Below are 22,764 nucleotides of genomic sequence, written 5' to 3'. Positions count from 1 at the left end.
GTACAAGCCGCAAAACGGCAAACCGCGAAATGGTACAAACCGCGAAATGGTACACCGCGAAATGGTTGACCGCGAAATGGTTTACCGCGAAATGTCGGACAACCCAAACTGCGGTTCCCGTAATAATTTACACCGAAAAAAATTTTTTTTCCTACTAAATGTGAAAATTGTGACATGTTTGAAATGTCATAACTTTTTTGTTTATTGGTTTACCATCACCAAATTTTTATGGTAGATAGCTAATATAATGGACCGTTTTCCCTCAAAAAATTACGTTGGTATTCCGATAGGGTTTTGAGATATTTGAGTTTTTGTGTCAAAAATTATGTTTTTTAATGCAAAAAAAAAATTTTTTTTACTGTGTGTATTTTTTTTGGAATCTTTATTTAGTTGTCTAACTTTGTTTCTTTAGTTGTCTAACAATCGAACGAACCGTTTTTGCTGTGCAGCTTTTTGAATATTTTTGAACCATTTTCACATACACCCTTTTGAAAAGTTAGTCGTGACTCAACTTGAAGATTTGATATCGGAAAATGACGATTTAGATGGAACTGGAAAACTGTGCAAAGTTTCAGCTCAATAGAAAAAAATGAATTAAAAAATTTACCAAATTTTGGTGCTGTTGCTTGGAATCACTCCAATGGCTTTTAGGGCGAGTTCACAAGTTATGCGAGAAATGTAGAATCTTGCTTGTTCGTAACCGAACGCAACAAAACCAACCAAAACGACCAAAACAAGAATGCCACTGACAGCTAAGAACCATACATGTATTGGTAAAAAGAGTGCATTACCTGCTACACCCAGCTCGATCAGGGTGTAGAAATTTCTGCACCGGTTGCGATCGAGTGCAAAAACGGTGTGCTACCTGCGGAATAAAAGAACGGTTTGGGTGCAACTTTTGCTACACCGGTGGGAAAACGGTGCAGGCCTTGGTGCAGGCGGTGCAAATAAAGAAAAACGACATTAGACATCATACGTTACTCGTTTTTCGATGAATATTAATGAAGGTAACTAAAGCCCAATCGATAAAACATGATCGAACGAAATTTCGTAACATTTCTTTGAAGATTTATAACGTATGCTTGATAAAGAATGTTACTCATAAGGTTTTATAGATTGATGAAGATGCTTGAATATACGTAACGAAATTAAGAGTAAAGAACAACCGACAGAAATATTTATTATTGGATAAAGATATTTAAAGTAGTTCATAGTGTTGAGGACAACCCTATCGCGGTGTACTATGTAGTACAGTGGTCACCAAACTGCGGCCCGCGGGCCGCATGCGGCCCTCGAGAGCGTTTTGTGCGGCCCGCGAACAAATTTTGAATGACAATGTGAAGTGGCCCGCAAGCAGTGAATTATTGATGACAACGGTTAAATTCTTAAGTTCTTGCAAGTGATTACAAAAATTACGGGCTTTTTGACTGCTTCTCTACATGACCAACAATTGAATGCCTATCAAGAAATAATGAGTTATAAACTGTGTTTAATTCTTCAGAAATAGCTTGTCTAACATCCCAAGGTTCTCCAAATCTTACAGTTATTTCGAGTCCAATAAAAATGTATCGGTAGACTAGTGGCTTCAAAATTTCCTCATGCTTTCAAAAATGTCTTCACTCCTCAGTAACGTTCAGCGTTCATGGCCATAGAATATGCTCAAGTCTTCAAAGAAGGACCGGACACCTCAGAATTTTTTCATACATGTATTTTGAATTTTTACTTTGTTCAAAATATTTCAAATGTAAATCTAGATATTTCATGTCATCAACGCTTCCTTAAATTCCATAAATCTCATCTTCAAAAAAAGAACTTTGTAGTCACATAAAAAGTCGTTAAAATGAATCCTCACGAAGGCTGACAATCGTGACGAAATAAATATAAATTGTCAGCCAGAATAGTTACTCCTATTTTTGTTTACATTCGAATTTTCTTCGATCGAAAACCGTTTAGCATTTTCGTTTACGCCATCAAAATAAAGTGGACCATGGATTCTAACGAATAGGATTCAACAGAAAGTTGTATCCACCGTAAACAAGAATAAGTGTGTTCAACTCGGGCAGGTCGGTGACACCGACTCTGTTTTTCGTCATTGACCAAAGATTCCATGACTAACTTCAATCCAAAATAGTTAAAGAAGTTTGTTTCTTTTGATATTATTTTTTAAAAAGGGGGCGTATGCTGTATATTTGCTTGTTAAGCATCAAACGACGAATACCATCACAGAATTGCTTGTATTGGCTATTGAACCCGCTTTCCTCATTGTTCTCTCCTCATTTCTCTCTTTGTTTGTGCTTTATTTATTTATTTTTATTTTTTTCAAAGCCCGTAATCTGTGGCCGACACGATTGATATTTTGGTCAGCTCAGAGATCCCGAACGAAGATTCTACCATAGCGAAAGAAGCTTATTTGTTCGTCATGACGCAAAGCCTATGTGACGGATCACTACAGCAAATATTTATACAACGGTTAACTATTCTTTCGTTAGTTTCGTTGCTGATTTTTTCCATTTGACGGCGAAGATTGTCTACCATGATCCTCACATAACTTGCGGCCCGTGTCATGTTTTGAAACCATTGAAGTGGCCCGTACAAGCAGTTAGGCTGAGGACCACTGATGTAGTACTACGCACGCCGCTGGGCTCGCACTAGGCAGCATAACTGTCAATGTGTGATGCTGGAGAAGCGCATCAATGAAGCTTTTAATGTGGCTGTCATCGTATTGTATTGTATTTTATCGTGTCGTAATAAATTATGTTTTAAATTGTTACGTGCGCGTTTAATTCCCTGATGTAGGGACGAGTTAAGAGAACGACCATCGGGGTAGTTCCATGGTACAAAAGTGGCGACGAGAATTCACGAGTGAGGGTAGTTTTTCCGTCGATAAAAACTCACCCAACATTTCGTCACCCGCGCGGAAGAAAAGAAAGTGGAGTGCGATGGCTGGCGGTGATAGTGATAGAAACGGGCAAAATGGTGTTGACCCCCCGGGAGTGATAAATCGGCAGCAATTGATTATCCCGCGCCGGCCGCTCACCAGCAGCAGCAGCAGCAAATTTTCGTCCCCGTTGTAACTACACACCAGCAGCAGCAGCCATTCGTTCCGGTTTCTTCAGCTCCACAACAGCAGTTCTCAACCTTCCAATCCCACCAAACACCGCAAGCCCAAGTAAGTACCGATATGCTCATGCAAATTATGCATATGATGCAGCAATCGATAACCCAGAGTCAGCAGCAGCACCAAGAGCTTATGGGGCAAATTATTGCGCAGCAGCAGCAGTTCCTAAGTAGCGTCGCGTCGTCAATAAATGTTCAAGTGCCACCCAATCCGGAACAAATCCTTGACACCTTGGCCAGTAATATCAAGGAATTCCGGTACGAGGCCGAAAGTAAATGCTCACCAGCAGCAGCAGCAGCAAATTTTCGTCCCCGTTGTAACTACACACCAGCAGCAGCAGCCATTCGTTCCGGTTTCTTCAGCTCCACAACAGCAGTTCTCAACCTTCCAATCCCACCAAACACCGCAAGCCCAAGTAAGTACCGATATGCTCATGCAAATTATGCATATGATGCAGCAATCGATAACCCAGAGTCAGCAGCAGCACCAAGAGCTTATGGGGCAAATTATTGCGCAGCAGCAGCAGTTCCTAAGTAGCGTCGCGTCGTCAATAAATGTTCAAGTGCCACCCAATCCGGAACAAATCCTTGACACCTTGGCCAGTAATATCAAGGAATTCCGGTACGAGGCCGAAAGTAATGCCACTTTCGCGGCGTGGTACTATCGCTACGACGACCTCTTCGAAAAGGATGCTGCGAGGCTGGACGATGAGGCGAAAGTTCGCCTACTTATGCGCAAATTAGGTTTATCTGAGCATGAGAGGTATGTAAGCTATATCTTGCCTAAATTTCCGAAGGAGTTTAGCTTCGCACAGACAGTTGCCAAACTCAAAAGCCTGTTTGGAGCGAAAGAGTCGGTGATTAGCCGCCGATACCGATGCCTGCAGATTGCAAAAAATCCCACGGAGGATCATGTGGCGTTCGCATGCAGGGTAAATAAGGCTTGCGTGGAATTTGAACTTGGAAAGCTCACAGAAGAGCAGTTCAAATGCTTGGTGTACGTTTGTGGCCTGAAATCGGAGAATGACGTCGAGATCCGCACTCGTCTCCTCACGAAAATCGAGGACAACAACGACATCACAGCTCTCCGAGGAGTGTCAACGCCTGTTCAATCTCAAGCATGACAGTGCGATGATTGAATCTCCATCTCCGTACAACCAAGTGCAAGCAGTGAGGAAGTTTGGTGGGAAGAGGTTCGACAAGCGTGATCGCGAGGCACAAACACATTTTTCCTGTGACGCCGTCAAGAAGCCAACGTACCCGTGTTGGCTCTGCGGTGCATTACACTACGCCCGTGATTGCAGCTACAAGAATCACAAGTGCTCCGATTGCGGCCAATTCGGACACCGTGAAGGTTACTGCGAAAGTGCCAAATCCCGGAAACCGGGAAGCAAACGCAAGAAGCGAGTAGTCTCGACGAAGGTGGTGGTTGTCGACGTGTGCAGCGTGCAGCAGCAACGCAGATTCGTTTCCGTCGGCCTTTCTGGAACGAATATCAGACTGCAACTCGACACCGCCTCAGATATCACCGTCATCAGCAGGGAAAGTTGGCAGAAACTCGGCAGCCCAGCATTATTGCCTGCAACGGTGAAAGCGAAGACAGCATCCGGCAACATCTTGTCGCTCGATGGGGAATTCGAGTGCGACGTCACCATCGGAGAAAGCACACGGCGAAAGCTCCTCCGTGTCACCGGGAAACAACTTCAGCTACTCGGTTCCGACTTGATGGACAGCTTCAATCTCTGGTCCGTGCCTATGGACAGTTTTTGTTGCCACATGTCAGGCTCTCCTGCGTCACCCGCTGCACTCAAGTCTTCTTTTCCCAACGGTTTCAGCGAGCAGCTCGGCTTGTGCAGCAAAACAAAAGTTAAATTGAAGTTGAAAGAAAGTGTTCGACCCGTTTTATGTCCGAAGCGTCCGGTTGCGTACGCGATGTACGATGCCGTCGACCAGGAACTCGACCGGCTGGAAAAGCTGAATATCATCACCCCGGTCGAATATTCGGAGTGGGCCGCTCCGATCGTCGTCGTCCGCAAAGCCAATGGTTCCATTCGAATTTGCGGAGACTATTCCACGGGTTTGAACGCTGCGCTCCAACCAAACCAGTATCCACTTCCTCTGTCCGACGACATCTTCGCCAAGCTGGCTAACTGCAAGGTCTTCAGCCAGATCGATTTGTCCGACGCCTTCTTGCAGGTGGAAGTTGACGAGCAGTGCCGTAAGTTGCTTACCATCAACACTCATCGTGGTCTTTACTCCTACAACCGCCTCCCGCCGGGTGTGAAAATTGCGCCTGGTGCATTCCAGCAGATCACCGATACAATGTTAGCCGGTCTGGAATGCACTTCCGGCTATCTCGATGATGTTATCGTTGGCGGCCGAACTGAAGAGGAGCACGACCGCAATTTAGGGGCAGTTTTGAAGCGAATTCAGGATTTCGGCTTCACCATTCGACCCGAAAAGTGCACGTTTCGCAAGCAGCAGGTGCAATACGTGGGTCACATTGTCGATAGTCGCGGGTTACGTCCGGATCCGGCCAAAATCGGCCAAAGCTGCCGCCGCCTACAGATGTGTCCGGATTACGATCCTTCCTGGGGGCCATCAACTACTACGGCAAGTTTGTCCCCAACATGCGTAAGCTCCGATACCCGCTCGACAATCTCCTGAAAGACGACGAAAAATTCCAGTGGACTCCAGAGTGCCAGAAAGCGTTCGAACAGTTCAAGGCAATTCTCTCCTCGGATCTGCTACTCACACATTACGATCCGAAGCGGGAGATCATCGTTTCTGCCGACGCTTCTTCCATTGGGCTTGGGGCAACAATCAGCCATAAGTTACCCGACGGTAGCATCAAGGTCGTCCAGCACGCTTCCAGGGCACTCACGAAGGCCAAGCAAGGCTACAGCCAACCGGACCGCGAAGGTTTGGCCATCATATTTGCCGTCACGAAATTCCACAAAATGCTCTTCGGTTGCAAACCGACCACCAACCTCTGCTCCGTATCTTCGGCTCGAAAAAGGGAATACCGGTCTACACTGCCAACCGGCTCCAACGTTTCGCACTCCATCTGCTGCTCTACGATTTCGACATCGAGTACGTGCCCACCCACAAGTTTGGCAACGCAGACCTGCTTTCCCGGTTGATCAACCAGCACGTCAGGCCCGAAGAGGACTACGTCATCGCGAGCCTCAACCTGGAAGAGGATCTCAGGTCAGTTGTATCTAATACGGTAAAGGTTTTACCTCTCAATTTCAGAGCCGTCGCGCAAAGCACCCAAGCAGATCCACTGCTCCGCCAAGTCTACACGCCCAGTCAAAGCTTTCGGGGTCTGACATTCAACGATTCCAAGTCAGACAGGAATCGCTCTCCGTGGTAGATGGGTGCGTCATGTTTGCCGAACGGCTCATCATCCCGTCACTGCTCCGCAAGCGATGCCTCGAACAGCTCCATCGTGGCCATCCCGGCATGCAGCGTACGAAGGCCCTCGCCAGAAGCTACGTGTATTGGCCCAGTTTGGATGCCGATATCGTCGACTTCGTCAAAGCATGTCGACATTGTGCGTCCGTAGCCAGATCGCCTCCTCACTCTCCACCGGTGCCGTGGCCCAAACCAGCCGCTCCATGGCAACGCGTCCACGTCGACTACGCCGGTCCAATCGAAGGCGGCTATTACCTAATCGTCGTCGATTCCTTCTCCAAATGGCCGGAGATCGTCCAAACAAATCGTATCACCTCGGCGGTGACCATTTCCATTCTCCGTGGTTTGTTTGCTCGGCTGGGTATGCCCGTTACACTGGTCAGCGACAACGATACCCAGTTCACAAGCGCCAAATTCGCCGATTTCTGCGCCTCCAACGGCATCGAACACCTCACGACAGCCCCATTCCATCCACAATCGAATGGCCAAGCGGAACGATTCGTGGACACTTTCAAGAGGGCCATGAAGAAGATTCGAGAGGGGAGAGGATCGATACAGCACGCACTGGACATTTTCCTGCTCACGTACCGCAGCACACCCAACCGGGCTCTGCCAGACCAGAAGTCGCCATCAGAGATCATGTTCGGGCGCAAAATCCGCACGTGTCTCGAGCTTCTGCGTCCTACGCCGATACGTACACCAGTGCCAACGTCGGACGACCTCAAGAAATCGAGATCCTTCAGCCGAAACGACCCTGTTTACGCCAAGTAACGGTTGGAAATGGGTTCCCGGTACAGTCGTTGAAAAGATCGGAGACGTGATGTATAATGTGTGGATCGACGATCGCCGAATGTTGCGCTCTCACATCAACCAGCTCCGGAGTCGTCATGCTGCTGACACAACACCGAAGCCTTCCATCGGTCAAGCCACCTCTAACCAGCATTTGTTGCCGCTGGACATCTTGTTGGGGGCCTGGAATCTTCCCAGCCAACCCCAACTCCTTCGCTTGTTCCGAGCGCCTCGTTATCGTCACCTACGTTAGCGCCTGTCTCCAGTCCCGAGCCTACCTTGCTAGGTTCCACGCCGGCCCGTGCATCGTCTACGCCACGACACTAGGGGCTATATGAATAAAATGTAGTAAAGTTGAGTTTACTACATTCTCGGTAGTAGGCGCTATACGTAGAACACGAGTGGAACATGTTTGTGTCATTTTCCTTTCTACCCCTTTCGAACATACTACAAACAACGCATTGCTATGAATAAAGGTAGCATTTACTACAAAACTACTGGTAGTTAGCTTCAGAGGTTACTACACATGCTTTGAGATTGCGGAATTGAATGGAATAATTTACTTTTGAGTAAAAATCATGGGAAAACGATATGAGTTTTGATATTTTGGGAGTTATTTTGAGTTTTGCTTAGGAATTCTGAGGTTACGAAAACATTCGCCCGTCAATAATGAGATTCCGGTAAGATTACCGGCAGTAGCAATTTGTAATATCCTTGTGAACTCTGGTATTACGATAATTATGTTATTTTCTAGGAATTTTAGGATGTCGGTAGGAATTCAGATATTTATAATGTAATTCTGAATTTTACGTGTAAATTCTGACATCTCAGATTTCCTTTGAAATTCCTGTAGGAACTTTGGGATTCCGATAGGGATGTCGGATTTTTTATGATGATTCTGGAAGTTTAAATACCATTCTAGGAATATTGCGGAAATATTAGAAATCTGGTAAACACTCTAGAATTGGGGTGGGAATGGGATTCCGGATATTAATCTCTTAGAATTCTGTGGGTATCTCTGGACGGTATTTCTGTAAGATTGCGGTGGGATTCCGGCGAATTATTGTGTGAATATTTGTAATTTTGAAAATCAATCTTTGTAATTATTGCAAAAACCTTTAAGATTCCGTTGATCTCCAGTTCCGTTGGAATTTCAAAGCAAAGCTTTAATATAAACCTTTTGAATGTCGGTAAATATTCTATAGATTTCAATGGGTTTTTTTGTGAAATCGATAAGAATTTTTAATAATTTCAAAGGGAACCCTGGTGTTTTAGGAGAGATCCTCATTGAAATCTAACGACTACCAATGGAATCACTACAATCCCCATACAAATCTCTACATTCTAAGTTCTAGAAATTCCAAGGATACTATCAGAAACCCCACCAAAATAACGGGAATATCACAGAAACACACAAACGGAACTCAACATGCTGTTAAGAAAACACACGGGGAGCATCAAAATTCTACCGCAATAGGGTCCCAAAGCCCTGTCCCAATTTTAGTGCCAAACGCTTAAGTTTGGGCCAAAAACACATGTCTACTCAATTTTTTATGTTTTTCGTTTGTTTAAGTTCAAAAAACATTTTGTTTAGATTTTGTCACATTCCTAGGCTTAAACTCAAATTTTGGGTGTATTTTGTTTTCCGTGTCCCTTCCAAAATGTCAGATAGGAACAACCCCAGTTTTAAAACTATCACCCTGTGGTATTTTTGTCGACTAAGCAAACGTCAAACATGATCAAAAGTGTCAAGGTTCATTTATGGATCCAATTTTTTAATTAAAACTTAAATATGATATTGTCGTTATCTAAGCGGGAAAAAATGCTAAAGTAGTTGCAGTAACATGCTCTTTCGTATCTTCTATATAAATAAAAATGGAATGGTGTTTGTATGTCACGAAATGGCTTACGAACGGGTCAACGGATTTAAATGATTCTTTCTTAGTTTTCTTTGTCAAGGGTTCCGACGTGTTTGGGTGTATAAAAATCCCAGGATATTCACCGGGAAAGTTGAAAAAACAAGCGCGAACGAAACTGGCATTTTATATGGGACGGTCAAAAGCGCTTTTCAACAGCCTACTTGTTGGCAAGACGAAGTTTGCCGGGACCACTAGTTATTAAATAAAAACAAGATTTCACTAAACATTTTAGGACCCTATTTCACCAGAATCTCAGTACTGGTGGTTCCTAATTTGATAGCTGTAGTCTCAAGATCTCTTCATAGACGTTAAGCTAATATTACAAAAATCATCAATCACTGGCGTTGGCGAAGACCGAAAACCACTCAGAAAATTCTTTGATGTATTTACCATCATCATAAAATCATAGACATAAAGAGAATACCATACTAATCGCAAAATTACACTACAAATCTTGTCAAATTACAGCACCTTCATGATTTTGTGCAAATTGTCGCGTAATCAATTAGATTCCATGCATTTCCTTCATATGCATAATTGTATTAAGTGACGCTTAAATCACTCTGAATAGATTGTTCTTTACGTGCAGAATCACTCTGCACTCTGAATGGAAATTTCTTAACGTGCAGCTTCAGTCACTGCTCATGTTCGAAAGACTAGAACTAGAAATCCTCATGTACTCATGTACTCATGTACTAGAAATCCTTTATAAGAGAGATTCGCGGAAGCTGACATTTCTGTCAAAGTGTGAGCCAATCGAGCAGCGAGAGCTGTCAAAGTGTGAGCCAAACGAACATGCGTTATGTTTGTTTTGAAATTTTCTTGAGGAGTAATGTAATCCGCTTGAAATTATTTCGGTAAAAGTAATTTTGCATGAAGCAAAAAAAATGAAATGTTTTAGTTTTTTGGAATTTTTGTCAATGCGATTTTTAGTTTTTGATTTTTTCGGCTGTTTATTAGTTTTGATATGTAGCTCAAAGATCTATAACGAAACAAAATACACTTACAGCAATGAGGAAGTCATGCCCGTGTTACAATATTATTCTCGACGCCGAGCAAAATCAGCACTGCTGGTCTGTTGCCAAATCATTCCATTTTACTTCCGCTTATCTCTCTATAAAGGATCACTAGTAAGTACTACATGTTCGAAAAGTTTTTTATTCATACCAAAAGTGTAGTAAACTTTGTGGATTTTGTTTTTGAGTAGATGCTACATGTAGTAAAGTTCAACGTTTTTTATTCATATCACCCGAGGTTCCGGCTATCCCGTCCACCTCTTCATCATCAACGACATCAACATCACCCGAATTCGAATCCGCAATCGAAGTTGAACCGGTGGTAGATCTCCCTAGGCGATCTTCACGGACTCGATCAGGTTCGACCCCTACCACCTATATTAAGAGGGGAGATGTTGAGGACAACCCTATCGCGGTGTACTATGTAGTACTACGCACGCCGCTGGACTCGCACTAGGCAGCATAACTGTCAATGTGTGATGCTGGACACGGTGTACTATATTTAGAAAGGTGATATATTCCGAAAACTGACAGCTACTTGACGACGTCATTCCTATCCACCTTGAACAAATTTGCGAAAACAAATGATCTAGTGGTCCGGAAGGTATATGGTACGATAGAAGTGACGTCACATGTTTACAGTCAAACTTGATATTTACATCAGTAAAGAGCCTGCCTTGTTAATTTTTATGCCGTGATGCTGGAGAAGCGCATCAATGAAGCTTTTAATGTGGTTGTCATCGTATTGTATTTAATCGTGTCGTAATAAATTATGTTTTAAATTGTTACGTGCGCATTTAATTCCCTGATGTAGGGACGAGTTAAGAGAACGACCATCGGGGTACCATCGGGACCCACGGTACAAAACATAGGATGGTTGACCGGGATGTCACCCCGCACGGCGGTATGTGAAAACCCAAAACAAAAATAACAAGCCTGCTTTTCCTTCATTATAAATCGAACATACCTGATTTGTTGCTGACAGGGAATCAAATATTTCAATATCTGAAGATGCAATTGGTTGAAGCTGTGACATTTGTTGTGTAATGGCTAATGTTCCACTATGACACACATCAATATTCGATGTAATTGTTTCTGAAATTGAGTTAAAAAAAACATTATTGACTTTACAACCCAGGCAAAAAAGCTACAGAATAAAGTTGTGAAATTATGCAAATGATATGTAATATGTTGTTTACAAAATGTTAATAAAAATCTTAAATTTGTTTTACCAAATTAGGATGATAGTGTTTTCTAATAACACAGAACACCTAGATATAAGAAATGAATGTAATGTTTAGAATGATACTATGTAATAAAGAAATTAAAAAAAGTATTGCATTCATTCGTATTGTGATGTTCTATCCGTTCAGACGTGTTTACTAAAGCTTTCTCGTAGCGTACAGTAGTTTATTAGTTGTTTTCTTTCCTACCGAAATCCTGGTACCGCGCTGAGTGTAAATTGTCTTTTTTCTTTTTGAAATCCTGGTACCGCGTTCCGCTTCGGTGACCCTGTTCTGCATTGTGGTGGTCCACATCTGCTTAACAGGTTATTGGCCCAGAAGTGCTGAAGGGAAGGTTCCGGATTGCATGGGAAAAAAGGTTCCGAGAGAGCGAAAGTGATCACGCCGTGTGTGATCATGACAAAATCCACGATGCATCGCGGTTGCTCTTTATCGTGGATGCATATTGTTGAAGAGCTAGTCCGCTAAGACCACGCAGATCCTAGCGAGGCTAGCCCGTCCACATCCGATTGCAAATCATAAAGAAATACAATACAGTAGATGTCTCCTTTAACTGGGCAGCTAACTGACTGATACCTCAATCAGCAGCTGCAACTCTCTTTATTCATTCCAGGTATATATTTACAATTAAATCACACTTATCCAAATACCATACCTCTCGATAAATCTTCCACACTTTTATCTACGACGACGCATGCTTCTCAACCGACGATTCTTCTACCTGAGGTGCGACACTACCTCTATTCCAACACTCCTCCTTAGGGTCGCAACCTCAACTCCCGATCGTCTCATCCTGTTTCGAAACTCCTCCTTGTTCCGAACTTCGTACATGCTCCGCCATCCATCCGAGCTTCTCCTGACTACGATCCTGTCCACGAGCTCGTTTGACCAGCCAGCTGCCATCCAGTGTCCTGTATCGCCTACGTTCCCGATAGATTCCGTCCTCCGTTGCGGCCAATCCATCCTTTCTGAGGATCCCGTCCTGCGCCACGCGGCTTATGCGGCCAATCCTCCTCCAGAACGATACATGCTGTGAGAACACGTTCCTGGGCCCATAACCTGTTGAAAATAAACGACTACAAACAGGGCTTCCGCTCCACACCGCAGGCTACTCATAAAGAAATACAATACAGTAGATGTCTCCTTCAACTGGGCAGCTAACTGACTGATACCTCAATCAGCAGCTGCAACTCTCTTTATTCATTCCAGGTATATATTTACAATTCAATCACACTTATCCAAATACCTTGCCAAATACCATACCTCTCGATAAATCTTCCACACTTTTATCTACGACGACGCATGCTTCTCAACCGACGATTCTTCTACCTGAGGTGCGACACTACCTCTATTCCAACACATATCAACAACGATAAACCTTTTGTCGTCAACTCATCACAACAAACTACGCTCTACGAATAATAGATCGCTTGGCATGTACGCTAACGATCAAAAGTTCGTGAAGCGAAGTTTAATTTTTTGGAGGATTTTTGTCGCTTTCACTCTGCGATTTGTCTCTTGATATACCGTATATGTTCTGTTAGTCATTCGGGCATGATTTGAGCAAAAAATATTGTTGTGAATACGTTCCGATTCACGTTAATCGCAACTTGTTAAAACATTCGACAAACTGTTTGTCCCACGACAAACAGTGCATGGGATGCACCATATATTTGTGATACGCGCGCGTAGTGAAGTATTGAAATCATGCTGCTTCAAGAACAACGGCCCTCTTAGACCGTTCAAATACTGAGTCGTTTGTCGCTAGTCGATTTTTTCCATCCTTGAGTAGGACAAAATGGCAGATGTGAGTAAGTTTGCTTTTGCCAGACTGAACAATAAAAAGTGGCAAATATGGAAGCTCCGGATGGAGATGCTCCTGACCAGAGAAGAGCTGTGGTATGTGGTCGGTGATGCAAGGCCGGCAGTAGTGACCGATCAGTGGACGAAGGACGACCGGAAAGCTCGTGGCACCATCGGTTTGTGTATGGAAGACAATCAGTTCGGTTTGGTGAAAAATGCGAACAGTGCGAAAGCTTTCTGGGATGGATTAAAAGCTTACCATGAGAAGAACACGGTAACGTTGCGTGTGCCGTTGTTAAAGAGACTTTGCTCGTTGAATCTCGCGGAAGAAGGTGATCTTGGAAGTCATCTGGTGGTGCTTGACGATTTATTTGATCATCTGTCGAATGCGGGGCAACCGCTGGAAGAGTCGCTGCGGATTGCGATGATCCTGCGCAGCTTACCCGACTCCTACGGAACATTGGTGACGGCATTGGAGAGTCGTGCCGATGCCGACATCACAATGCAGCTGGTGAAATCAAAGCTGATCGATGAGTTGAGCGTTCCGGCGAAATGTTTGAAACGAAGGTGATGAAAAGGGCAGTAGTGCAAAGCGTGGGTGCACTCGATCATAGAGCGCCGGTGAGGAAATGCTATTTTTGCGACAAGCCCGGTCATTTGCGTCGCAACTGTCGTTCGTATTTGCTAGCGAAGCAGGAGCTAGAACGAGAGTGCAAAAATAAGAAGAAGCCGGACGACAGAGTGCGGTGAGGCAAAACGCGAGGCAAGCGAAGGACGAAAGTTGTGGTGCCAGAAGTGTGTGCTTTATTGCTGGAGTGAATCAGCAAAAGTGCTGGTACATTGACAGTGGGTGATATGAATAAAAAACGTTGAACTTTACTACATGTAGCATCTACTCAAAAACAAAATCCACAAAGTTACTACACTTATGGTATGAATGAAAAACTTTTCGAACATGTAGTACTTACTACTTTCGAACATAAGCAGTGACTGAAGCTGCACGTTAAGAAATTTCCATTCAGAGTGCAGAGTGATTCTGCACCAATGAGAATATATACCGAGGTGAGGAAGACGATATTTAGTGTGCGTGACATCCGTGTACGGTGCAAAATGTTTTACAACTACAAGCGAGCGAGCTCCCATAAGAAGCCGTGTAAATTAGTGACGTAGCTATTTTTGTTTACGTTTTTTCTCTTTACTAATACATAGCCAAAGCTTCTTCTTCCACACCTTAGTATATATTCTCATTGATTCTGCACGTAAAGAACAATCTATTCAGAGTGACGCTTTAAATTAATACAATCATGGAATCTAATTGATTACGCGACAATTTGCACAAAATCATGAAGGTGCTGTAATTTGACAAGATTTGTAGTGTAATTTTGCGATTAGTCTGGTATTCTCTTTATAGTGGTTTTCACGCCTAATGGTATGGGTACCCTAGTGTAGATGTAGTTGTGAACCTTAGAGGAAAACAATATGCACTCAGTCTCGAAAAACATGCAGAAAACGGGTTTAAATTTTTCAAATTGGGTAATATTTCCATATGCATTTTGGTGAGTCTGGAAAGCGTGTGCAAGTTTCTTTGAGGAAAACAAAAACAAACTGTGTATGACGAGCGTATGCTAGTCTACGTGTGTTCAAATGTCACTAAACTCTATGTCTATGATTTTATGATGGTAAATACATCAAAGAATTTTCTGAGTGGTTTTCGGTCTTCGCCAACGCCAGTGGTTGATGATTTTTGTAATATTAGCTTAACGTCTATGAAGAGATCTTGAGACTACAGCTATCAAATTAGGAACCACCAGTACTGAGATTCTGGTGAAATAGGGTCCTAAAATGTTTAGTGAAATCTTGTTTTTATTTAATAACACGAAAGAGCATGTTACTGCAACTACTTTAGCAATTTTTCCCGCTTAGATAACGACAATATCATATTTAAGTTTAAATTAAAAAAATGGATCCAAGATTGGATCCATAAATGAACCTTGACACTTTTGATCATGTTTGACGTTCGCTTAGTCGACAAAAATACCACAGGGTGATAGTTTTAACACTGGGGTTGTTCCTATCTGACATTTCGGAATGGACACGGAAAACAAAATACACCCAAAATTTGAGTTTAAGCCTACACGGAGAACTTTGGAAATCCTATTAGGGTATTATTTAATACGACTGTGGCATTTTAAAATTTTAAGCATTGTCCAGCGTATGAAATATGCATCATAAACATATGTTTTATACTTTACCATGCATTTTTGAAAATTATTACCTTCAATGAATTTTGACTATTGCGTGCTATACTTGGGACTTGGTTATTTTTGTTATCAATTTCAGCTGCAACCATTCGCTTCTTAAAAACGTGTTCGTGAGTTTTTTCTGGATTTGCCAGCGTTCAGATTTATAAATCGATAATTCTTCGGACTCATGGTGTCCCAAAGTAAGTATTAAATATTATACTTAACAAATTGAGTACGATTAACAAACATCTGTAAAATTTCAGCCACCTGGCGTGAACCTGACTCGTGTTAAAAAAAAACCCCGAGGATGGTAAACATGGCCGAGATAATCCATTGGATTATAGTGTTCCTCCTGTTGCAGAAACGGCTGATACCGGTGGAAATTCTATCTGGCCGGGTGGGCCGCCTGGAAGGCATAACTCGACATCTTCCTCAACCGGTTGCGTGTGTTTTCGGATGGAGTAACGACGGCAATCCGCAGAATGTGACCGGACGGTACTGATGGCAGAGCGAGTTGGCATTTGGGAGGATGCGATGGCAGACATATCCGGAACTTTGCAAGCCGTCGAAAGGATTCCGAGAATTCCGATCATACCTGGGAACCGCAGCTGTGTTTAATTTCTAAAATGATCGGAGCACTGCATCGTCGTTCAGTTAAAAATGCGGTAATGAAGCTTGTTTTTGAATAAATGTAATATTTTTGTCAATTTATTTTTGATTTCCTCTATCTAATTTGGATTCTTGTTTGGATGTAAACAAAAAACAACAGCCGCTAAATAATATCGCACAATTAAGCATTATGATTGATAAAAAACTTTTATACTATGGGGAGTATAATTAAACAATATTCATTGCATGGGGTGAATAGACTGAATATGGTTTTAGCACAGAGAAACAGACGTAACACTTAGAACAAATTGCGATCAAAATCATAGTCGCGAAAACATGTACGCCCAATGCTAAAAACACTTTAGTTGGCCGATGGACTAACAGGTGGCGGTAGTGTGTAAACGTCAAACACGAACAAAAACGACGCGAGCGCTGCGGGTGGTCGATTGACCACCTACCAAATATTCGAATCGATCGTTAAAAAGTTGGTCGATGGACAGCGATGAGAGTGTGACGTCTGTTTGTCTGTGGTTTTAGTATGATATTTAAGCCTTTTAGTATTTATTTATTTAAGCGTGTAGGAATGTGACAAAATCTAAACAAAATGTTTTAAATAAACGAAAAACATAAAAAAAATGAGTAGGCATGTGTTTTTGGGCCAAACTTAAGCGTTTGGCACTAAAATCTGTCCCAATTTTTTTAGGACCCTATTGCGGTAGAATTTTGATGCTCCCCGTGTGTTTTCTTAAGGTGAAACTCCTTTGAATCCACAAATTTTAATGTAAATGTAGTGGTAGGCACAATATGATTCTCTTATTTCTGGGTAGTAGTAAAATATGAATCAAATGTGTTGAAAAACGAAGCAATCGTGAACCCTATCTCAACAACCCTGCTACGTCCCTGACAACCGTATCCTGGAGTAGGTTGGACCTAGCAACTAAGGGTTGTTACACTTTTTTCTTATTCCTGTTTCAACCACCAATCGCATCAGACGTGTGTTTCAATAAACGTTATTGTTCCTGTTACATTCGTATCTTGTTCTTCGCCTCCAAAGTTCTGCAACATCAACAGGTTATGGGCGACCACCGTAAAGAAGCTGCGGTTCACGGAATTCAGCAATTCGTTGGTAAAGGTTACGATGTATGGCAATTCCGTGTTCAGACCTATTTGGAGTCGGTGAACGTATGGGACGCTATCGTAAAGGATGTACCCGTTACGGCTGCGGAAGCGGCAAAGTTCCACGAGACGGACAGGAAGGCCAAAGCGATTTTGGTGGGCTTCGTAGCAGACGAGTACCTAGGCTGCATTCGGGACAAGGGCACAGCAAAAGCAATGTGGAAAAGTCTCGAGGATACATTCGCGAAGAAATCAGCAGGTAGGCAGACCCTAATCAGGAAGCAAATTGCAAGATTGCACCTGAAAGATGGCGCCTCGGTTCGGACTCATCTGCTGGAGTTTGAAGATCTGATTCGTCAGTTACGCATGGCGGGATCGAAGTTGGAAGAAAGCGATGTTTGCTCGTCTCTGGCGTTAACGCTTCCGGAATCATACGACGCTCTGGTGACGGCTTTAGAGAATTTGCCGGAGAACGAACTTACCTACGAAGTGATGAAGACCCGTTTGATCGATGAAGAATCGAAACGAAACGATCGAAGCTATACTGTAGAAGACAAACCAGCAGCGTTCATTGGCGATAACCAGAAGAAAGGCAACCGGTTCAATGGAAAATGTCATTCCTGCGGAAAAAGAGGGCATATGAAGAAAGATTGCAAGAAAGCAAAAGGAAATGCAAATGTGGCAAGTATTTTTAAACCAGTGGTGTTCATGGCGGACCGTGCAGTTACTAAGCGAGACAGCGTCGGGAAGATCGTGTTCAAGTTGGACTCTGGATCGAGTGACCATCTCGTGAACAAGAAAACGTATTTCAAATCCGTCAAATCAGTACAATCGCCAATTATCATCAACGTAGCTAAGGATGGCCAATTTCTTGAAGCCAAGCAGGTAGGAGAGATCTCAGGATCAAGTAATCTTGGAGTTCCGTTGCATGTGAAGGACGTTTTGTACGTGCCAAGTCTACGGGACAATTTGATGTCAGTAAAGAAATTGGCAAAAGCAGGAGTCGAAGTGGCGTTCAACAGCAAGGTGGCAACGTTGAAGCTAAACGGGAAAACCATTGCGACGGCCTATCTGCGAGGAAACTTGTATGAACTTGAAATTGAAGTCCCGGAGAAAGAAGCGAATTTGTGCAGTTCAGAGACAGCAAATCTGTGGCATAGACGACTAGGTCATCTGTCTGAGAATAGTATGAAGATGATGGTGCGGGAAGATTTAGCCAAAGGACTGAACTTTAAGCCTCAGAAGCTCCAATTTTGTGAAGCTTGCGTTCAAGGTAAGATGTGTCGAGAACCATTTGATGGAAAGCGCGAAAGAGCAACGAGACCACTCGGAAGAATCCATTCTGATGTCTGTGGACCTATAGAGCCCGCGTCATGGGATGGTCACCGTTATTTTGTCAGCTTTATCGACGACTATTCACACTTCGCGATGGTGTTCCTACTGAAGAAAAAGTCTCAAGTTTTTGAAAAATTTCAAGAGTACGAAGCGATGGTAACAGCTATGTTTGGAGCATCGATATCGAAGTTGACAGTAGATCAAGGTCGAGAATATTGCTCCGGAAATCAGATGAAATTCTACAAGGCTAAAGGTATTCAAATAGAAGCGACCGTTGCATATTCCCCTCAACAAAACGGGGTAGCGGAGCGGTTCAACCGAACCCTAGTGGAGAAAGTTCGAAGCATGCTTATTGACTCGAGGATGCCTAAATCGATGTGGGGAGAAGCAGTTCTAACAGGTACGTTTTTGATGAATAGGAGTCCCACTTCTGCTCTCCCGAGGAATCTTACCCCGACGGAATGCTGGACCAAACAGAAGCCGAACTTGGAGAAACTGAAAGTTTTTGGTTCTCAAGCATTTGCATGGATCCCCAACCAATATCGCAAGAAGTTAGATGCGAAGAGTCGAGAACTGGTGATGATCGGATACGCTTCAAATGGATATCGCTTATGGGACAGGAATTCTCGGAAAATCGTAATTGCTCGAGATGTGAAGTTTAATGAAGCTTGTTATCCGTATGCGTCCAATAGTAGCAAATCTGAAGATATTCCTTTGATGATCTTGACATCGTCCGATCAAGAGGGGGAAAGCAAGAATTACCTCGTATCTGGAGTAGAAAACGAAGCGCGAAATTCTGTTGAAATGATTGAAGCTGAAGATAGCGAATACGATGATGAACTACCCACCGCGCTCCCTTCGCAACAAGAACGGGACAGCAATTCAGATGAATCGTCCACGAGGCGTAGCGAACGGGAGCGCAAGTTTCCGGGTAAGTTGCTGGAATATTTAACTGTTTTTGAAGCAACTGCTGTTGGCTCTCCACAATTCACAGATTTACCTCAGTGTTTCAATGATATCGCAAAGAGTGATGACCGTGACCATTGGATGGAGGCTGTACTCGACGAGCTCAAATCGATGGAGGCCAATCGTGTGTGGCAACTGATGAAACGACCACCAGGTGTTAAGCCCTTGAAATCCAAATGGGTATTCCGATTGAAGGAAAACGAATGTGGACAAGCAATTCGACACAAAGCAAGGTTAGTGGTGAAAGGATTTCTGCAACGTCCTGGCATCGATTATGAAGAAACGTTTGCTCCTGTGGCTCGCTTGGCAACAGTACGTGTGGTGCTCGCTGTGGCCGTACGATATGGTTTCTATCTACATCAAATGGATGTGAAGACGGCCTTTCTCCATGGCAACCTGAAGGAAGAGCTGTACATGGAGGTACCGGATGGAGTGCAGGCAGCGCCAGGAACAGTATGCAAGCTACTGAAGTCTATTTACGGGCTGAAACAGTCTCCACGATGTTGGAATGAAAAACTCAATACGGTGTTGCTGAAGCTAGGTTTTTCAAGATCGAAAAGAGATTATTGCTTGTACACTTCAACAAAAGAGAACGACGAAATCTTTCTGGTGCTGTATGTAGACGATTTACTTATCATTGGCAGAAACATTCGAACCATTGAACACCTGAAGCAACAACTGTCCCGTGAGTTCAAAATGTCGGATTGCGGCGAGGCAAAGTTCTTCCTTGGCATTAAATTGGATTACGATCGTCAGAGAGGTATCCTAAAGTTGTCCCAAGGAAGCAATGCGCAAAAAATCCTGAAGAAATTCGGCATGATAGATTGCAACGCAGTGAAAACGCCTATGGAAAAAGGATTACAGTTGAGTCGAGCCGGAAGCAGAACGAATGAACCCTACAGAGAACTTCTAGGCAGTTTAATGTACCAGATGCTATGTGCTAGACCTGATATTTGTTTTACTGTAAGTTACCTTGGACGTTACCAACAGAATCCGGTGGATCATCATTGGCAGGCCTTGAAGCGCGTTGTGAGATACCTGAAAGGCACTAGCGAGCTTGGTTTGCTCTACAAGCGGAATGAATCTTCAGCTCCGTTGATTGGCTTTGTGGACTCAGATTGGGCATCAGATCAAGAAGATCGAAAATCCGTATCTGGCTTTGTCTTCAAGGTGTTCGGATCAACCGTATCGTGGGCAAGTAGAAAACAAGTAACCGTATCTACTTCATCTAGTGAAGCAGAATACGTTGCTCTCAGCTCTGCAGTAAGTGAAGCGATTTGGTTGGGCGGTCTCCTGGAAGATTTGAAATGCAAATCAAAGGCAGAAGCAATTCCAATATTTGAAGATAATCGTGGCTGTATTGGACTGGCAAGAAACATGGAATCAAAAAGAATCAAGCACATCGATATCAAACATCATTTTCTGAGGGACCATGTTGCTGCTGGAACCGTGACGATTGAGCCTATTGGAACTGCAGATCAAGAAGCCGACATCTTTACGAAATCATTGGATACTGTACGATTCCAAGATCTACGTTCAAGACTGGGAGTCACCGATTGAGAGGGGGTGTTGAAAAACGAAGCAATCGTGAACCCTATCTCAACAACCCTGCTACGTCCCTGACAACCGTATCCTGGAGTAGGTTGGACCTAGCAACTAAGGGTTGTTACACTTTTTTCTTATTCCTGTTTCAACCACCAATCGCATCAGACGTGTGTTTCAATAAACGTTATTGTTCCTGTTACATTCGTATCTTGTTCTTCGCCTCCAAAGTTCTGCAACATCAACAAAATGTACATCGTTGCCAGTGACCGTTGTTCATATTATGTTTGTAGTCAGCGTTTGTTTTTCAATTCGCTATCAAATTGCCGGTTGTCGTACATAACTTCCAACGATGCTGACAACACTGCAACAGCGAAAGTGGACAAAAAATAGAAAAATAAAAAAAAGTGAAATATTGTGATAGCGTGATTGTTTTGACCACGGTTTTGCAAAGTTTTGTGTTATTTCTACCAGAAATTTACTGTTACGTGTTCTATATAATAAGTGAAAGTAAATTGTGTTGGACGTCCTACGTTTAGCAAGAGCTAGAAAATCAAGTGAAAAGTGTCCTTCATTTGCCGGTGGATTAATCAAAACTAGCACCAAAATACTCGTCATACGTGTTGAAAATAACCACGAATCGTCAGATTACGGGCATTATCAGTTGAGAAAACGATTAAGATGGATAAATAATCCTGTTCTTATGGCGTGTTAGCAATTTGGCTGTGATTTATTACTGGTAAGTTGCATAGTTTGAGAAAAAGCGCAATCCGCTGGCTGAGTTTGTCAGTATGCGTGAAGAAGCCATCTTCCCTGCCATGACAGGGATTCTTCCTATATGTCCTAAACAGCATGTTGAGTTCCGTTTGTGTGTTTCTGTGATATTCTCGTTATTTTGGTGGGGTTTCTGATAGTATCCTTGGAATTTCTAGAACTTAGAATGTAGAGATTCTTATGGGGATTGTAGTGATTCCATTGGTAGTCGTTAGATTTCAATGAGGATCTCTCCTAAAACACCAGGGTTCCCTTTGAAATTATTAAAAATTCTTATTGATTTCACAAAAAATCCCATTGAAATCTATAGAATATTTACCGACATTCAAAAGGTTTACACTACCTGTCATAAATACGGACTCACTAAAATAAGTATTGCAGCACTCAGCCAACTTTGCAACTTTGCCGAAGACCCGAACTTTCTATCTCTTGTAAATCACAAGCTAGAACTAGTTTAAAATGCTCAAACCCCTGAGGATCTCTCCTAAAACACCAGGGTTCCCTTTGAAATTATTAAAAATTCTTATTGATTTCACAAAAAATCCCATTGAAATCTATAGAATATTTACCGACATTCAAAAGGTTTACACTACCTGTCATAAATACGGACTCACTAAAATAAGTATTGCAGCACTCAGCCAACTTTGCAACTTTGCCGAAGACCCGAACTTTCTATCTCTTGTAAATCACAAGCTAGAACTAGTTTAAAATGCTCAATTTTACATGCTCACTAGCGCCTCCTAGCGGCAAAATCGCGAACCAAACTGCTTGCCTTCTGGATGACCTTGAACCCCTGAACAACTTTGCCGAAGACCCGAACTTGCTATCTCTTGTGAACCACAAGCTAGAATTAGTTTAAAATGCTCAATTTTAC

General features: G+C 43.0%; 1 protein-coding gene and 1 long non-coding RNA gene across 4 annotated transcripts in view; both read right to left on the bottom strand.

Moving 5' to 3' along the window:
- Positions 1–22,764, bottom strand: part of LOC5565202 (uncharacterized protein C6orf106 homolog) — a 270,657-nt gene that overhangs the window by 156,875 nt on the left and 91,018 nt on the right. For 2 of the 3 annotated variants that reach the window (XM_021851236.1, XM_021851243.1), the window contains exon 5: positions 11,226–11,353. The exons of the other annotated variant lie outside the window; for it this stretch is intronic. In XM_021851236.1, coding sequence (XP_021706928.1) covers positions 11,226–11,353 — 128 coding nt within the window. The remainder of the gene's footprint in view (positions 1–11,225; positions 11,354–22,764) is intronic. 3 annotated transcript variants of the gene reach the window in all.
- Positions 12,046–13,349, bottom strand: LOC110678431. The gene is made up of 2 exons (XR_002501601.1): positions 12,766–13,349; positions 12,046–12,157 (listed from the first exon to the last, which is right to left on the bottom strand). It is a non-coding gene; the product is annotated as an uncharacterized LOC110678431 (long non-coding RNA).

This window comes from Aedes aegypti, chromosome 1 (assembly GCF_002204515.2).
Source record: "Aedes aegypti strain LVP_AGWG chromosome 1, AaegL5.0 Primary Assembly, whole genome shotgun sequence".
Classification (NCBI taxonomy): Eukaryota; Metazoa; Arthropoda; class Insecta; order Diptera; family Culicidae; genus Aedes; species Aedes aegypti.
The sequence above is the reverse complement of the archived record's forward strand: the minus strand, read 5'-3'. Positions and strand labels throughout refer to the sequence as shown.